General features: G+C 33.9%; 1 protein-coding gene across 2 annotated transcripts in view; it reads left to right on the top strand.

Annotated features, from left to right (window-relative positions):
* The window catches only part of eva1aa (eva-1 homolog A, regulator of programmed cell death a), a 67825-nt gene that overhangs the window by 50544 nt on the left and 2864 nt on the right, over nucleotides 1–14417 (top strand). For both annotated transcript variants that reach the window (XM_073816613.1, XM_073816614.1), the window contains one exon: nucleotides 13118–13258. In XM_073816613.1, coding sequence (XP_073672714.1) covers nucleotides 13118–13258 — 141 coding nt within the window. The remainder of the gene's footprint in view (nucleotides 1–13117; nucleotides 13259–14417) is intronic.

Genomic DNA, 14417 nt, shown 5'->3' with positions numbered 1-14417 from the left:
CTGAAATACAAGAAATAAATAAATAAAACAAAAAATGTAAACTTATTTTATTTTAGTTAGATGCCAAGGCAACATGTCTAATATCAATTATTTAAAAATTTAAATAAATGGTAACTGAAATAACAAACTTTCTTATTTCATATTAGTTGCATTTCTAAAACTGAAAAAATAGGCATGGTTTAAAAAAACGAATAAAAATGACAAAAACTAAGTAATAGCATATTAATGATACTAAGATGTAAAACCAGCCAATCAGGACGATGCTCGCTGGTTTGGAGAGCTCTTGTGATTTGTGTGTGTGTGTGTGTGTGTGTGTGTGTGTGTGTGTGTGTGTGTACCTGGTATTCATCACGTTGTGGGGACCAAATGTCCCCACAAGGATAGGAATACCAGTAGATTTTGACCTTGTGGGGACATTTCTCAGGTCCCCATGAGGAAACAGGCTTATAAATCATGCACAATGAGTTTTTTTGATGAAGTAAAAGTGTGCACAATCTCCTGTGAGGGCTAGGTTTAGGTGTAGGGTAGGTGTAGGGCGATAGAAAGTACGGTTTGTACAGTATAAAAACCATTACGCCTATGGAATGTCCCCATAAAACATGTAAACCCAACATGTGTGTGTGTGTGTGTGTGTGTGTGTGTGTGTGTGTGTGTGTGTGTGTGTGTGTGTGTGTGTGTGTGTGTGTGTGTGTGTTAGAGTGTGTAGCATGCATCATTTGAGGCCATTTGAGGCTGAAACTGCAAAAAGAAGCAGAGTATTGCAGGACTGGGCCGCTTTGAGTCACCCACAGGAAGATCAACGGTTTTCTGGCTTGATTCCCTCGGGCTTTCATCCAGAACTTTGTCTGATTTGCTGCAGTTAATGTGTGACTGTAGTTTCAGCGTATGTAGATCTGCTGTCCTGCCGTGATGTTCACATCTTTGTGAACATCGTGTTCTTTGGCTCTTTGTGTGTGTGTGTGTTTGGGACGAGCTCGTGTGTTTGGGTAAGCGTGGGTCTGTCCGCCGTGTCAGCATAAACACAGAGCCAGCGCTGCTTGTGTGTGTGTGTGTGTGTGTGTGTGTGTCAGGCTTTGAGTTTAGTAACAATGCTGTAACGTGACTGTGTGTTTGTCCAGGTGGATCTACACAGAGAAAAGACTATCCATCTCTCTCTCTTACTTTCTCTTTCTCTCTCACTCTGTTTCTACATGGTGTGTAGAAAAACATTCTTTGGATGTTTTACTGATCTGTCATTTATGGACTTTAGTGTGTGTGTGTGTGTGTGTGTGTGTGTGTGTGTGTGTGTGTGTGTGTGTGTGTGTGTACCTGGTATTCATCACGTTGTGGGGACCAAATGTCCCCACAAGGATAGGAATACCAGTAGATTTTGATCTTGTGAGGACATTTCTCAGGTCCCCATGAGGAAACAGGCTTATAAATCATGCACAATGAGTTTTTTTGAGGAAGTAAAAGTATGCACAATCTCCTGTGAGGGCTAGGTTTAGGTGTAGGGTAGGTGTAGGGCGATAGAAAATACGGTTTGTACAGTATAAAAACCATTACACCTATGGAATGTCCCCATAAAACATGTAAACCCAACATGTGTGTGTGTGTGTGTGTGTGTGTGTGTGTGTGTGTGTGTGTGTGTGTGTGTGTGTGTGTGTGTGTGTGTGTGTGTGTGTGTGTGTGTGTGTGTGTGTGTGTGTGTGTGTGTTTCTGGGCATGTTTTGCCCTCTGCACATTTAAAAAGTCCTTTAAAGGACACTTTTAGGCCTAGTTTATTGAATTTGTCTGCTAACCATGTCCAGAAGTGTTTATATGTGCATCACAGGAGAATTCTGCCATTATTCTCTTGATCCATCAAATGTAATTTCCACCACGTCTCAAATGATTTATGGTGTTTAAGAACATTTTGAGGTGAAAACGCCATTTTTTATTTCCAAAAAATATATCTCATAAATCAAAATCATGAAGCATTATTATAATTATTATCAACTGTATTAAAAGTGGTATTTTCCTTGATATTTCTCTCTCAAAATCACATATTTCACATTTCATGTCAAGCTTCTCACTGAAATTAAATGGTTTATGTTAATTTTACTGCTTTAAAAATGTAATAAAAAAGCTTTAAAAATGTATTATTTGTACGGCTTTTCATATTTTATAGGATCTGGGACAAGAATAAAATATTTTTTAAAGTTTTGAAAGTCTAAACAAGGAGCAAAATAAACAAACCATTTAATTTCAGTGAAAAGCTCGAGATTAGATATGAGATATGTGATGATTTTATACATAAAAAACATGAAACAAATCATTAAATATGAGATAAGTGATGATTTAATATTTAAAATACGTGAAAAAATAGCATGAAATGTGATCATTTTAAATGTAAATGTCATGAAAAATAACAAACTGTAGAAAGTGGTTTTTTGTAAAAAAAAAATCTTGAAAAATAGTATTAAATATGGGATATGTGATGATTTTATATGTAAAAGACATGAAAAGCAGCATGAAACGTTAGATATGTAATGATTTTATACGCTGAAGAACGAAATATAATGAAATATGAGATATCTGATGCTTTTTTATATAAAGGGCTTTTTTAAATAGCTTGAAATATGAGATATGTGATGATTTTATACATAAAGGTCATGAAAAATAGCATGAAATATGAGATATGTAATGATTTTTTAAAAAATGGCATCTTAAATTATGAGATATGTGATGATTTTATACATGAAAGTCATGAAAAATAGCATAAAATATGAAAAGTGATCTTTTTTTATGTATAAGAGATGAAAATAGCATAAAATGTGAGATATGCAATGATTTTATACATTGAAGCTATGAAACATATCATGAAATATGTGATGATTTTATACGTAAAAATTAATGAAAATAGCATGAAATATGAGATATGTGATGATTTTATTTGTAAATGTCATGGAAAATAGCATGAAATATAAAAAAGTTATATTTTTTTAATGTAAAAGATGAAAAATAGAATGAAATATAAGATGTGATGATTTTATGTATAAAAGACTTTTAAAAAATAGCATAAAATATGTTATGTGATATTATATGTAAAGTTGTAAACGTCATAAAAAAAACATGAAATATAAAAAGAAGTTATGATTTTTTTTTATGCAAAAGTCATAAAAAATAACATGAAACATAATATGAGATAGGGAAAGATTTTATAAATAAAAGACATGAAATATAGCACACATATATATTTATACAGGCCTCATTTTCCAGGACAGTTTTTATCTAATTATTACCTAATATAAAAAAAAAAATCTAAAAGTACCTGAAGAAACTTGTGTATGTTTTCAGTTTGGGGATGAGAAGGACGCATTTTGACGTCTGTGTTGCAGCTTATTATCTTGATGTGCTTCACGTGTTTCTGTGTTGAATCCTCAGCAGCTTTAGTTTGCTTGACTGGAGTCTGTGGTTTGTGTTCATTTACATGTACATGCATGTGCTTGCATGCGCTCAAGCATGGTTTTCCACGTCTGTTTCATACGGAATAGGGAACCGGTTCTGTGACAGGGATCAGACTGGAATTCAGGCAATTCCCAGAATGCATTCCTGACAGACGGCGTGCGGCTGAAGCAGTGAAACATGAGTCTGAACGTGTCACATTAGTGCCTGATTATTTTAAAGGCTCGTAAAACCTGCTGCGTGTTTTTACCTTTTCTAGTGAGGCATCATGGGAAATATGTTTCTCTCCACTGCTTTGATATTGTATAATGACTTTCTGTAGGAAGGCACATTTCCACATGCACCAAACACTGACCACCGTTAATCATACTGTATGTTACTTTCATCTTAGACTTTTTATCTTAGACTCTCTCTGTCTTTCCATTGCATCTGAGAGACAAAGAAAGAGCCCAGAGTTTTCATGAGGATCTAATATTAGCTCTGTTATGATAACAGCTGTCTCTCTTTTCTTCTTTATGTCTACACACACCACACAAAAGTTTTAGCTGCTCCATAAACACAAAGTAGGACATTTCTGTAGAAGCATGAGTGTGTAAATACAACAACAGAGTGCCTCTTTTGTGCAGAACTACTTCCTTTGCCACTGATTTAAACCTAAGATTGACAGTTTAACAACTGAGCCCAAGCCTGTTATTAATTCCAAAACATCACTTTAGAACTAGTAACAAAGGAACGTTGAATTGCTTCATTGAAAGCTTATTGTATTACTGCATTAAAAGCACACTTATGTAGAGTATTATGAAAGAGAGATGGTCTGAGCAAGTGTGATTACCTGCAGCTGATACAGCATTCATTCTTCAGATCAATCTCATATTCACAATAAAATATTAGTTTTAATATGATAGCTGTTCATGAGTCCCTTGTTTGCCCTGAACAGTAAAACTGCTTGCTGTTCTTCAGAAAAATCCTTCAGGTCCCACAAACGCTTCGATTTTCCAGCATTTTTGTGTATTTGAACCCTTTTCAACAATGACTGTGATTCGAGATCCATCTTTTCACACTGAGGGACTCATATGCAACTATTACAGAAGGTTCAAAAGCTCACTGATGCTTCAGAAGGAAACACGATGCATTAAAAGCTGGGGGTGAAAAGTTTTGGAATTTGAAGATCAGGGTAAATTTAACTTATTTTCTCTTCTGGAAAACATGTAAGCATCTTCTGTAGCCTCTGAAGGGCAGTACTAAATGAATAAATATGATATTTAGACAAAATAAGAAAAATGTAGACGTCTTCATTCTGTTCAAAAGTTTTCACCCCCGCCTCTAAATGCATTTCTCCTTCTGGAGCATCAGTGAGCATTTGAACCTTCTGTAATAGTTGCATATGAGTCCCTCAGTTGTCCTCAGTGTGAAAAGATAGATCTGGAAATCATAGTCATTGTTGGAAATTTTGGGGGGAATATTGGACTTTTCTGAAGAACAGCAGGCAGTTTAAAGGAACACTCCACTTTTTTTGGAAATAGGCTCATTCTCCAACTCCCCCCGAGTTAATAATTTGAGTTTTACCGTTTTGAAATCCATTCAGCCGTTCTCCTGTTCTGGCGATATCACTTTTAGCATAGCTTAGCATAGATCATTGAATCCTATTAGACCAATAGCATCGCGTTCAAAAATAACCAATGAGTTTCGATATTTGTCCTATTTAAAACTTGACTCTTCTGTAGTTATATCGTGTACTAAGACCGGTGGAAATGCAAAGCTTCAATTTTCTAGGCTGATAAGATTAGGAACTACACTCCCATTCCGGCGTAATAGTCAAGGAAGTTTGCTGCCATAATAAGGCTGAAGCAGGAGCAGTATTATCACGCAGCACATGTGCAAATGCTAAACTAGCTGGGAACTCATTTCTGATAATACTCCGCCTGCTTTGGCCATATTGCTGCAGCAAACTTCCTTGACTATTACGCCGGAATGGGAGTGTAGTTCCTAATCTTATCAGCCTAGAAACTCGCAGCTTTGCATTTCCACCGGTCTTAGTACACGATATAACTACAGAAGAGTCAAGTTTTAAATACAACAAATATGGAAACTCGTTGGTCATTTTTGAACGCGATGCTATTGGTCTAATAGGATTCAATGATCTATGCTAAGCTATGCTAAAAGTGATATCGCCAGAACAGGAGAACGGCTGAATGGATTTCAAAACGGTAAAAATCAACTTATTAACTCGGGGGGAGTTGGAGAATGAGCCTATTTCCAAAAAAAGTGGAGTGTTCCTTTAAACTGCCTGCTGTTCTTCAGAAAAGTCCAAAATTCCCCCAAAAATTCCCCAAAATTTCCAACAATGACTATGATTTCCAGATCTATCTTTTCACACTGAGGACAACTGAGGGACTCATATGCATCTATTACAGAAGGTTCAAATGCTCACAAAACGGTAAAACTCAACTTATTAACTCGGGGGGAGTTGAAGAATGAGCCTATTTCCAAAAAAAGTGGAGTGTTCCTTTAACTGTTTAGGACAAACAAGGGACTCATGAACAACTGTCACTATACACACACACAAAAAAAAAAAAAAAAAAAAAAAAAAAAAAAAAAAGCTGTGGATCATTCAGGTAATAACACAGTATTAAGAATCAAGTGTATGTAAACTTTTGAACAGGGGCATTTTTATAAATTCAACTATTATTTTCTCCTGTGCACTATATGTAAAAGCCTTTTCACTGTGTTCATTCAGATGAAAATATGAAAAGCCTGACAAGCCTGTCATTGTTTTTGCAATACCAACTGCTTCAGCTTTGAGTTTATCAGGAATGTGTCTGTCCTGCACAGGGAGTCTGATAGTGTACAAGAGTATAAACATCACAGTGCTGACTGAGACTAAACAGCATTACACAACAACACACACAACACTGGCTGATATCCTCCTACAGCTGCTTTAATGAAAGACAGTGAAGCAGACAGTGTTTCTCTAAACACACACAGGCCATCGAGTGTTGCTGACTGCGTCTGTTAACGGGATATGAGACATTACACCATCATTCTCTCATCAGCGTCTGTCATGGAAATGCCATTGTGGTTCTAAAGGTCAGCAGATGTGAGTGTGTGTGTTTTCAGGGACTCACCGGCCACACACATACACACATAAAACCATGTGCTTTTCTCACTCACTTACAGTCAAACATTTTTACTAGGACTGTCAGTTTAAAGCATTAACTTAATTAATTAGTTATATAAAAATAACGCTATTAAAATATTTTAACGCAATTAACGCGCTTGCCCCGTCCCCAGACCTGTACATTATCTTATATTTCATACAGTTTACTGTTGACAAATATGATGCATTGCAATGCAGTTATGCCCTAAAATTCAAGATATTGGTGCATATTTATATATATAACATATTACATGATATCACATGGGCACCAAGAGCAATATGACACCAGTGCTGATTTTGTCTTGATCTATCACAAGCTTAAATTTGATTTTATACAATAGTTCAGTAAATAAAAATTTGACATTGTGTTATTTTAATGTGTATTTGCTCAATTTTCCAGAGAACATATTACCTTTGAAGCCATAGCAGAATCGTCGCACCTTTCCAAACAACACAGCGGTGTTTAGCTTCTGAATGAATCCACGTTTTGAACGAATCATATGAATCAATGATTCAAAAGCCTATTTATAAAAAGAGCAGTTTATTTCATTGCTTAATGAATCAGCCATTTGAACGAATCGAATGAGTGAATAAAGGCATTTAACAATTACAGAAATAATATTAAAACTAAAAACTTTAAAGAGATGTTCACCTAAAAATTAAATTCTGTCATCATTTACTCACCCTCATGTTGATTCAAACCTTTCTTTTGTGGAACATAAAAGAAAGTATTTTGAAGACCGTTACCATGACTTTCATTATATGAACAAAAAATGCTGATATGTTTCGCAAATGAACTTCTTTTATGTTCCAAAGTTTACGTTAGGCCATTGCAGCCTAAATGTCATGTGTAATAAATTTTATGTTGAATCAAATAAAATATTTCTTTCTAAAGCTACAATATGTAATGTCTACTTGATATTTTCTCATTTAACACAAAAATAGCTTTAAATAATCTTCAAGTCAAATTTATTTAGCAATTAATTAGATTAATTAATTGACACATCATGTCGTTAATTAGATTAAAAAAATTCTAAATTGACTGACAGCTCTAGTTTTTGCATTTTCTGAAGAAATTTTGCACTAGTTGTGGTTGCCTACGTATTTCTGTGTGTTCCAGGTTGAAACAAGGAAAAACCACACACTCACTCTTCCATGAACTTTTACTATTTGTACTTTGTTTGCACACTGATATTGAATCTCAATAGGACTTTCTGTGGTTTGGAGGAGTGTGTGTTTCAGGGTGTGTGTCTGTGTGGTTTGGCTGGTGTTCTGTTCATTGATGTCTTATATTAGAAACACACACACAGACAGATTGCTGTAGATACTAGTAAAGGTCTTTATTTGAGCAGCGAGGACTCCAGCTGTCCCAAAATGCCACACTCCAGTTAGTTAAGTGTGTCTGTTTCCTGCACGGCTCAGCGTACGGCACATAATAGAGCTGTGCAATGCCAGAGAAAACACACTCACACACACACACACACACACACACACACACACACACACACACACACACACACACACACACACACACACACACATTTTGAGGTCTGGAATGGTTTAGTTTGACTCTGATGACAGGAATATTTCCATGTTGATTTTTGTGCTGTTCTCAGTTCTTGGTTATTCTCGGTTCTTTGTGTTCAAACATAATGTTGATGATTTTTGTGCAGAATAGCTAAAATAGTGACTGCTTTCAAACAGGTTTCCTGAACACCTCTCTTGTTTTCTATTGGTTGGATAAACATAAAGCCCCACCCCCAAACTCAGACCATTGGACCTGTTTGAAAGCAGTCACTATTTTAGCTATTCTGCACAAAAATCATCAACATTCAGTGTTGCTGTTGTTGGTGGTCAAGATGCTCAAACATATGTGACCCTGGACCACAAAACCAGTCATAAGGTTAAATTTGACAAAACTGAGATTTATACATCATATGAAAGCTCAAAAAATAAGCTTTCTATTGATGTATGGTTTGTTAGGATCGGACAATATTTGGCTGAGATGCATCTATTTGAAATCAGAAATCTGAGGATGCAAAAAAATCAAAAAGACTGAGAAAATCACCTTTAAAGTTGTCCAAATTAGGTTCTTAACAATGCATATTACAAATCAAAAATTACATTTTGATATGTTTACAGTAGGAATTTTACAAAAAATCTTCATGGAACATGAACTTTACTTAATTTCTTAATGATTTTTGGCATAAAAGAAAAATCAAAAATTTTGACCCATGCAATGTATTTTTGGCTATTGCTACAAATATACCCCAGCGACTTAAGACTGGTTTTGTGGTCCAGGGTCACATATGTTTTGATAGCTCTGATAGATCAGCTGTCGCTCTTTCAAAGCTTACAAGACTTTTTAGGGGCCACTATAGTTTAGAAAATGATATTAAAATATAAGAATTCAGAGTTAAACTGTGTCAGAACCAGTGTTGGGGGAAACGCATTACAAGTAATGCAAGTTACGTAATAATATTACTTTTTCCAAGTAACTAGTAAAGTAATGCATTATTTTTTTAAGTTACTTTTTCAAATAAGTAACGGCAGTTACTTTTCTCCCCCATTTATTGATTAAAAGCTCTCCTGTCCCCATGATGAGAGAAATCATGAGTAAGATGTTACTTTAGTTCTAGAATAAATGTGAACATGCATTAATTCATCTCACTCACTAAAAAAACAGATACAGTATTCCTCAAAATAAATAAAAACCTGCAATAATTAAATATGTTAAATAATACAAATATCCTTTATGTATTTAATCCGATTTTATTAACCGATGTCTTTGCTGCCGACCTTCGATGATCCAATTCATCCATACTAATAAGCAAAAATTACTCAAGATAATCTAACATTTGTTTTCTTTTCTTTTTATTGCTGAAGAGTTAACATTTTTTCTTCTGTTGTTTACTGTACAGACGTGAATTTACTTTTCTCTAAGCCCGAGGCTTTTGGTGTGAAAAGGCTTTTACATTTGCCAAAAATATAACTTTTTATATTAAAAACAAACAAGCAAGCCCTGCACAGATTTAAAAAGTAACACAAAAGTAACGTAACGCATTACTTTCCATAAAAAGTAACTTAAGTAACGTAATTAGTTACTTTTTTAGGGAGTAACTCAATAATGTGATGCATTACTTTTAAAAGTAACTTTCCCCAACACTGGTCAGAACAAATCCATCTTGATAATCACAAATGAATTATAGTCAAATCAAAATGTATTCGGACACCTTCAAAATTTCTCACATTATCACAGTTTATTCGCTATAGTTTAGAAAATGGTAATAAAATATGAAAAGCACTCAAGAGTTAAACTGTGTCAGAACAAAATCATCTTAATAATGTCAGATAACTTTAATAGAAAAGTTTTGCATCAAAACATGGTCAGGTCAAAGTGTCAGAATAATTTTTGGTCCCAAATTTTACTGCTAGTCCACTGTATGAAATATTTTTGGGTATAATATGCCACAGTTCACTTTATTCTGCTATCCTCACTTACATAAATGAACTATAGGTCCTGCACCCACTAGTAATACTGAACCACTGAATAGTTTTTGGTTTGACTGTATCTGTCTAGTGCATGCTTATATAGAAAAACAATAGAAAAGTAGCACATCGAAACAGCCCCTTAGAGATCTTAGTTAGGCATCGACTTTGTCTCATATGTGTCTAAAAAGCAGTTGACATAGAGCTATAAAGTGAATGCATGACTCAATTTGATCTTCAGCGAATTTAAAGAGAAATGAGATCTTGTTGAGATCTGTGACTTTTGCTCGTAGACTTTGATGTCTTCGGAAATCTGAGCACATTTTGCCATTTCTTTTGAAACTCTTGACTCATATATCAGTATTTGTGATTTCTTTTTCCTTTAAATGGGTTATTCTCTTTTTTTTAATTCTCTGTCAATTTTTGAGTATTTTGTACGTAACTGAAAATGAATGGTTGAAAATGAACACACACATACAGGTATACATAAATACACACACACACACACACACACACACACACACACACACACACACACACAAATATACATAAGCTCACATGTGCCTCCAATTACCCCCAATCAGTGGGCTGTAATTGCTCCAGGGGCTTTGCAATCACACACACACACACACACACACACACACACACACAGTGATTGTGTCAGTCTTTAACTTTGACCTCCCTCAGAGAAACTGTGTGTGTGTGTGTGTGTGTGTGTGTGTGTGTGTGTGTGTGTGTGTGTGTGTGTGTGTGTGTGTGTGTGTGTGTGTGTGTGTGTGTGTGTGTGTGTGTGTGTCTCCTCAGGCTGTTTCCACCCTCTCTAGAGTTTAACTGAAATCTGTTTCGCTAAATTTGGTGCCATGTTTATTCAGAGAGAGTTTAAAATAAATGCTGTGTGTTACTGGAACTCTGTGTGTGTGAGCAAACCAGACCTCTCTGGCTGATTGTTGCAGGGCCATTGGTAGTCTGTTTAGTATGACAGTGTTTTAGTGCCACATAATAAAAAAGATGATTACGAGATTAAAGTCGAAATTATGAGAATCATTTTGAAATATTTTGAGAATAGAGCTGAAATTATGATAAAGTCAAAATGTTTTGAGCATAAAGTCAAAATATTTTAAGAATAAAGTCAAAATTATTTATAATAATTAATTAATTATTATAAATTTTCTTAGCAATATTTATTTCGACTTGATTCTCTAAACATTTAAATTTTATTCTTAAAATATTTCGACTTTATTCTATTTCGACTTTATTCTTAAAATATTTCAACTTTATTTTCAAAACATTTCGACTTTATTCTTGAAATATTTCAACTTTATTTTCAAAACATTTCAACTTTATTTTCAAAACATTGCAACTTTATTCTTAAAATATTTCAACTTTATTCTTGAAATATTTCGACATGATTCTCTAAACATTTAAATTTTATTCTTAAAATATTTTGACTTTATTCTTAAAATATTTCGACTTTATTCTTAAAATATTTTGACTTTATTCTTAAAATATTTCGACTTTATTCTTGAAATATTTCGACATGATTCTCTAAACATTTAAATTTTATTCTTAAAATATTTCAACTTTATTTTCAAAACATTTCAACTTTATTTTCAAAACATTTCGACTTTATTCTTAAAATATTTTGACTTCATTCTCGAAACATCTTGACTTCATTCTTGAAATATTTAGACTTTATTGAAATATTTTTTCTTGAAACATTTTGAATTTATTCTTGAAACACTTCAACTTTATTCTCGAAACTTTTCAACTTTATTCTTGAAATATTTCGACTTTATTCTCAAAATATTTTAGCTTCATTCTCAAAATAAATTGACTTAATTCTCGAAAACATTTCAACTTCATTCTCGAAACATTTTTACTTTATTCTTGAAACACTTAAATTCTTGAAACTAATTTCAACTTTATTCTCAAAACATTTTGACTTTATTCTTGAAATTTCGACTTCATACTCAAAATACTTTGACTTTATTCTCTAAACATTTCAACTTTGTTATCGAAACATTTCAACTTTATTCTGGAAACCTTTGTACTTTATTTTTAAAAATAAATAGACTTTATTCTCATAATTTCGACATTATTCTCAAAATATATTTTGACTTTATTCTCATAATTTCAACTTTATTCTTAAAATCTTACTTTATTCTTGAAACATTTCAACATTATTCTTGTAATTACGACTTTATTCTTGAAATATTATGAAATATAATCTCATTATTTTAGATTTTTTTAACATGGCAGTAAAACTCCGTTGTAGTTTAAGGGTTTAAGCAGCAAAACAAAAATATAATTTAATTTATATTATTTACAGTAGAGACATAATGTTACAAAAGATTGTGATTTCCAACAAAGCACAACTGTTTTAATATTCATAATAATCAGAAGTTTTCTTGTGAAGCAAATCAGCATATCAGAATAATTTCTAAAGGATCATGTGACACTTTATTTCTTTTGAGATTTATTCAGTATTTGGTGGGATGTTTCTATTTTATTTGATAAACTAGGGGAGATATGCACGAAATCCTGTTTCAAAATTCACTCCTAACAAGAAGTTATCAAACGTGTTTAGTTTTGTCAGATTTGGCAGTACATCTGACACGGTCCATGATGACTAATTGATTAGTGTCTTATGAGAGGAAAACATCACAAATCTCATTCTGAGCACACGTGCCAAATATAATCAAATACCAATAATAAAATCACCATGAATTAAACAAATCCTTAAAACTACACAACTGTGATTGCGGTAAGTTTACATCTACCAGTATCCACAGTATCTAAGGAATTTCATCTTTCAAATCTGGCAATTTGTGGTCATTTTCTCCTTTCTGCTTGGATCCTGATCATCGCCGCTATATTTTCCTTTTGTTTGAGTGTTCATAGAGCACAAAGACAGTCTTGTTTTCCTGTGTGTATGTTGGACGTGATGCTTTCTAATGCATTGTGAGCGCGTGTGAGGGAGTAGAAAGGGAATTCAAGCAGAAGTATAATTTTTGCTGAATTTTTGAATTATGTGTCTCTCTTTAGTCCCAAAGAAACTCGTGCAGGAGTCGGTTTCCAGGCATCCGTCGTTCCCCTCTCCCCCATCGGTGCCTCATGACCCCAACGTGGTGGGAGACAGCGCCCCTCCTGACGGGACCCCGTCTCTGACCTCGGACTCCGCGCCAGGTAAGAAACCAAGAGCAATTACTGAAGCGAAACGCAACCTCAGCAGAAATTCTGACTGGAATCGGTTTCCCTCGTCTAAATAATCGCATTAATCAGGGCAATGATGGGAAACACTGATCTGAAGTCAGGAATCAGAAACCACACACACTGTGCTGATAGTTGCTGTAGCTACAGCCGTGTTTGGACTATAACAGAGTCTGACTGAATCTGAAAGCAGAGACAATACAAACAAATATGTTTAGGCAGCTCTGTTTAGATGACTCTTTGTTCCTTTCCTGAAAACATATTTGGCCAAACAGTCTATTAACATGTTAGTTTACACACAAAAAAAATGGTAATTTAGTCCCACTGTGTGGAATACATGAATTTTTTAAGGAACCTTCCATGCAATTCCATTCATTTGGAAGCCCTTTTCTGTCATGGAATTGGGTTATAGTGGCTTTTATTTTACAATTCAGATTTTTTTTTTTCTCATGAGTCTGGAATAAAAAGAATCCAGTCACAATTCTGAGAAGAAAAGTCAAAATTGTAAGATGCGAACTGAAAATTCTTAGAAAAAAGTAAGAATTTTAAATTATCATCTCACAATTCTTTTTTTTTTACTCAGAATTCTAAGTTTAGAATCTTGCACTTCTATTTTTTTTTTGGTTATTTCCACTACAGAATTATAAAAAAATTCAAAATGTAATTGCAACTTTTTATCTCACAAGACATTTTTTTCACAGTTTGAAATTTTTGCAATTCTGTTTATATCTCACAATTCTACATTATTCTGTGGAAAACAACTTCCATATTCAAATGCACAGTGATGTAAAACATACTGAGAAATTGTGTTTTAATTAAAGTACAGATATTACATCAAAAATTTCAAATACTAAATCAAAATGTAAAGTACCTAGCAAAAAATTTTAATTTAAATTTATTATTTTTGTATTTTTGATGCAGAAATTGTCAAAAGAAATCTAAAAAATGTTCTCTGTCACGGCAGATATTGAAAGCAGTATCCTGAAACATGTTACCTGAATAATTTTACACTTGTCAAGCTCTAAAAATGGTGGGAAAAGCACCATAAAAGTACCATATGAAATCATATAATGGATGCATATTCATTGAAATATGGTATGACATCAATGAGATCAGTCACAAGAAGCAATGACAT

This window comes from Garra rufa, chromosome 13 (assembly GCF_049309525.1).
Source record: "Garra rufa chromosome 13, GarRuf1.0, whole genome shotgun sequence".
NCBI classification, from domain to species: domain Eukaryota; kingdom Metazoa; phylum Chordata; class Actinopteri; order Cypriniformes; family Cyprinidae; genus Garra; species Garra rufa.
The sequence above is the reverse complement of the archived record's forward strand: the minus strand, read 5'-3'. Positions and strand labels throughout refer to the sequence as shown.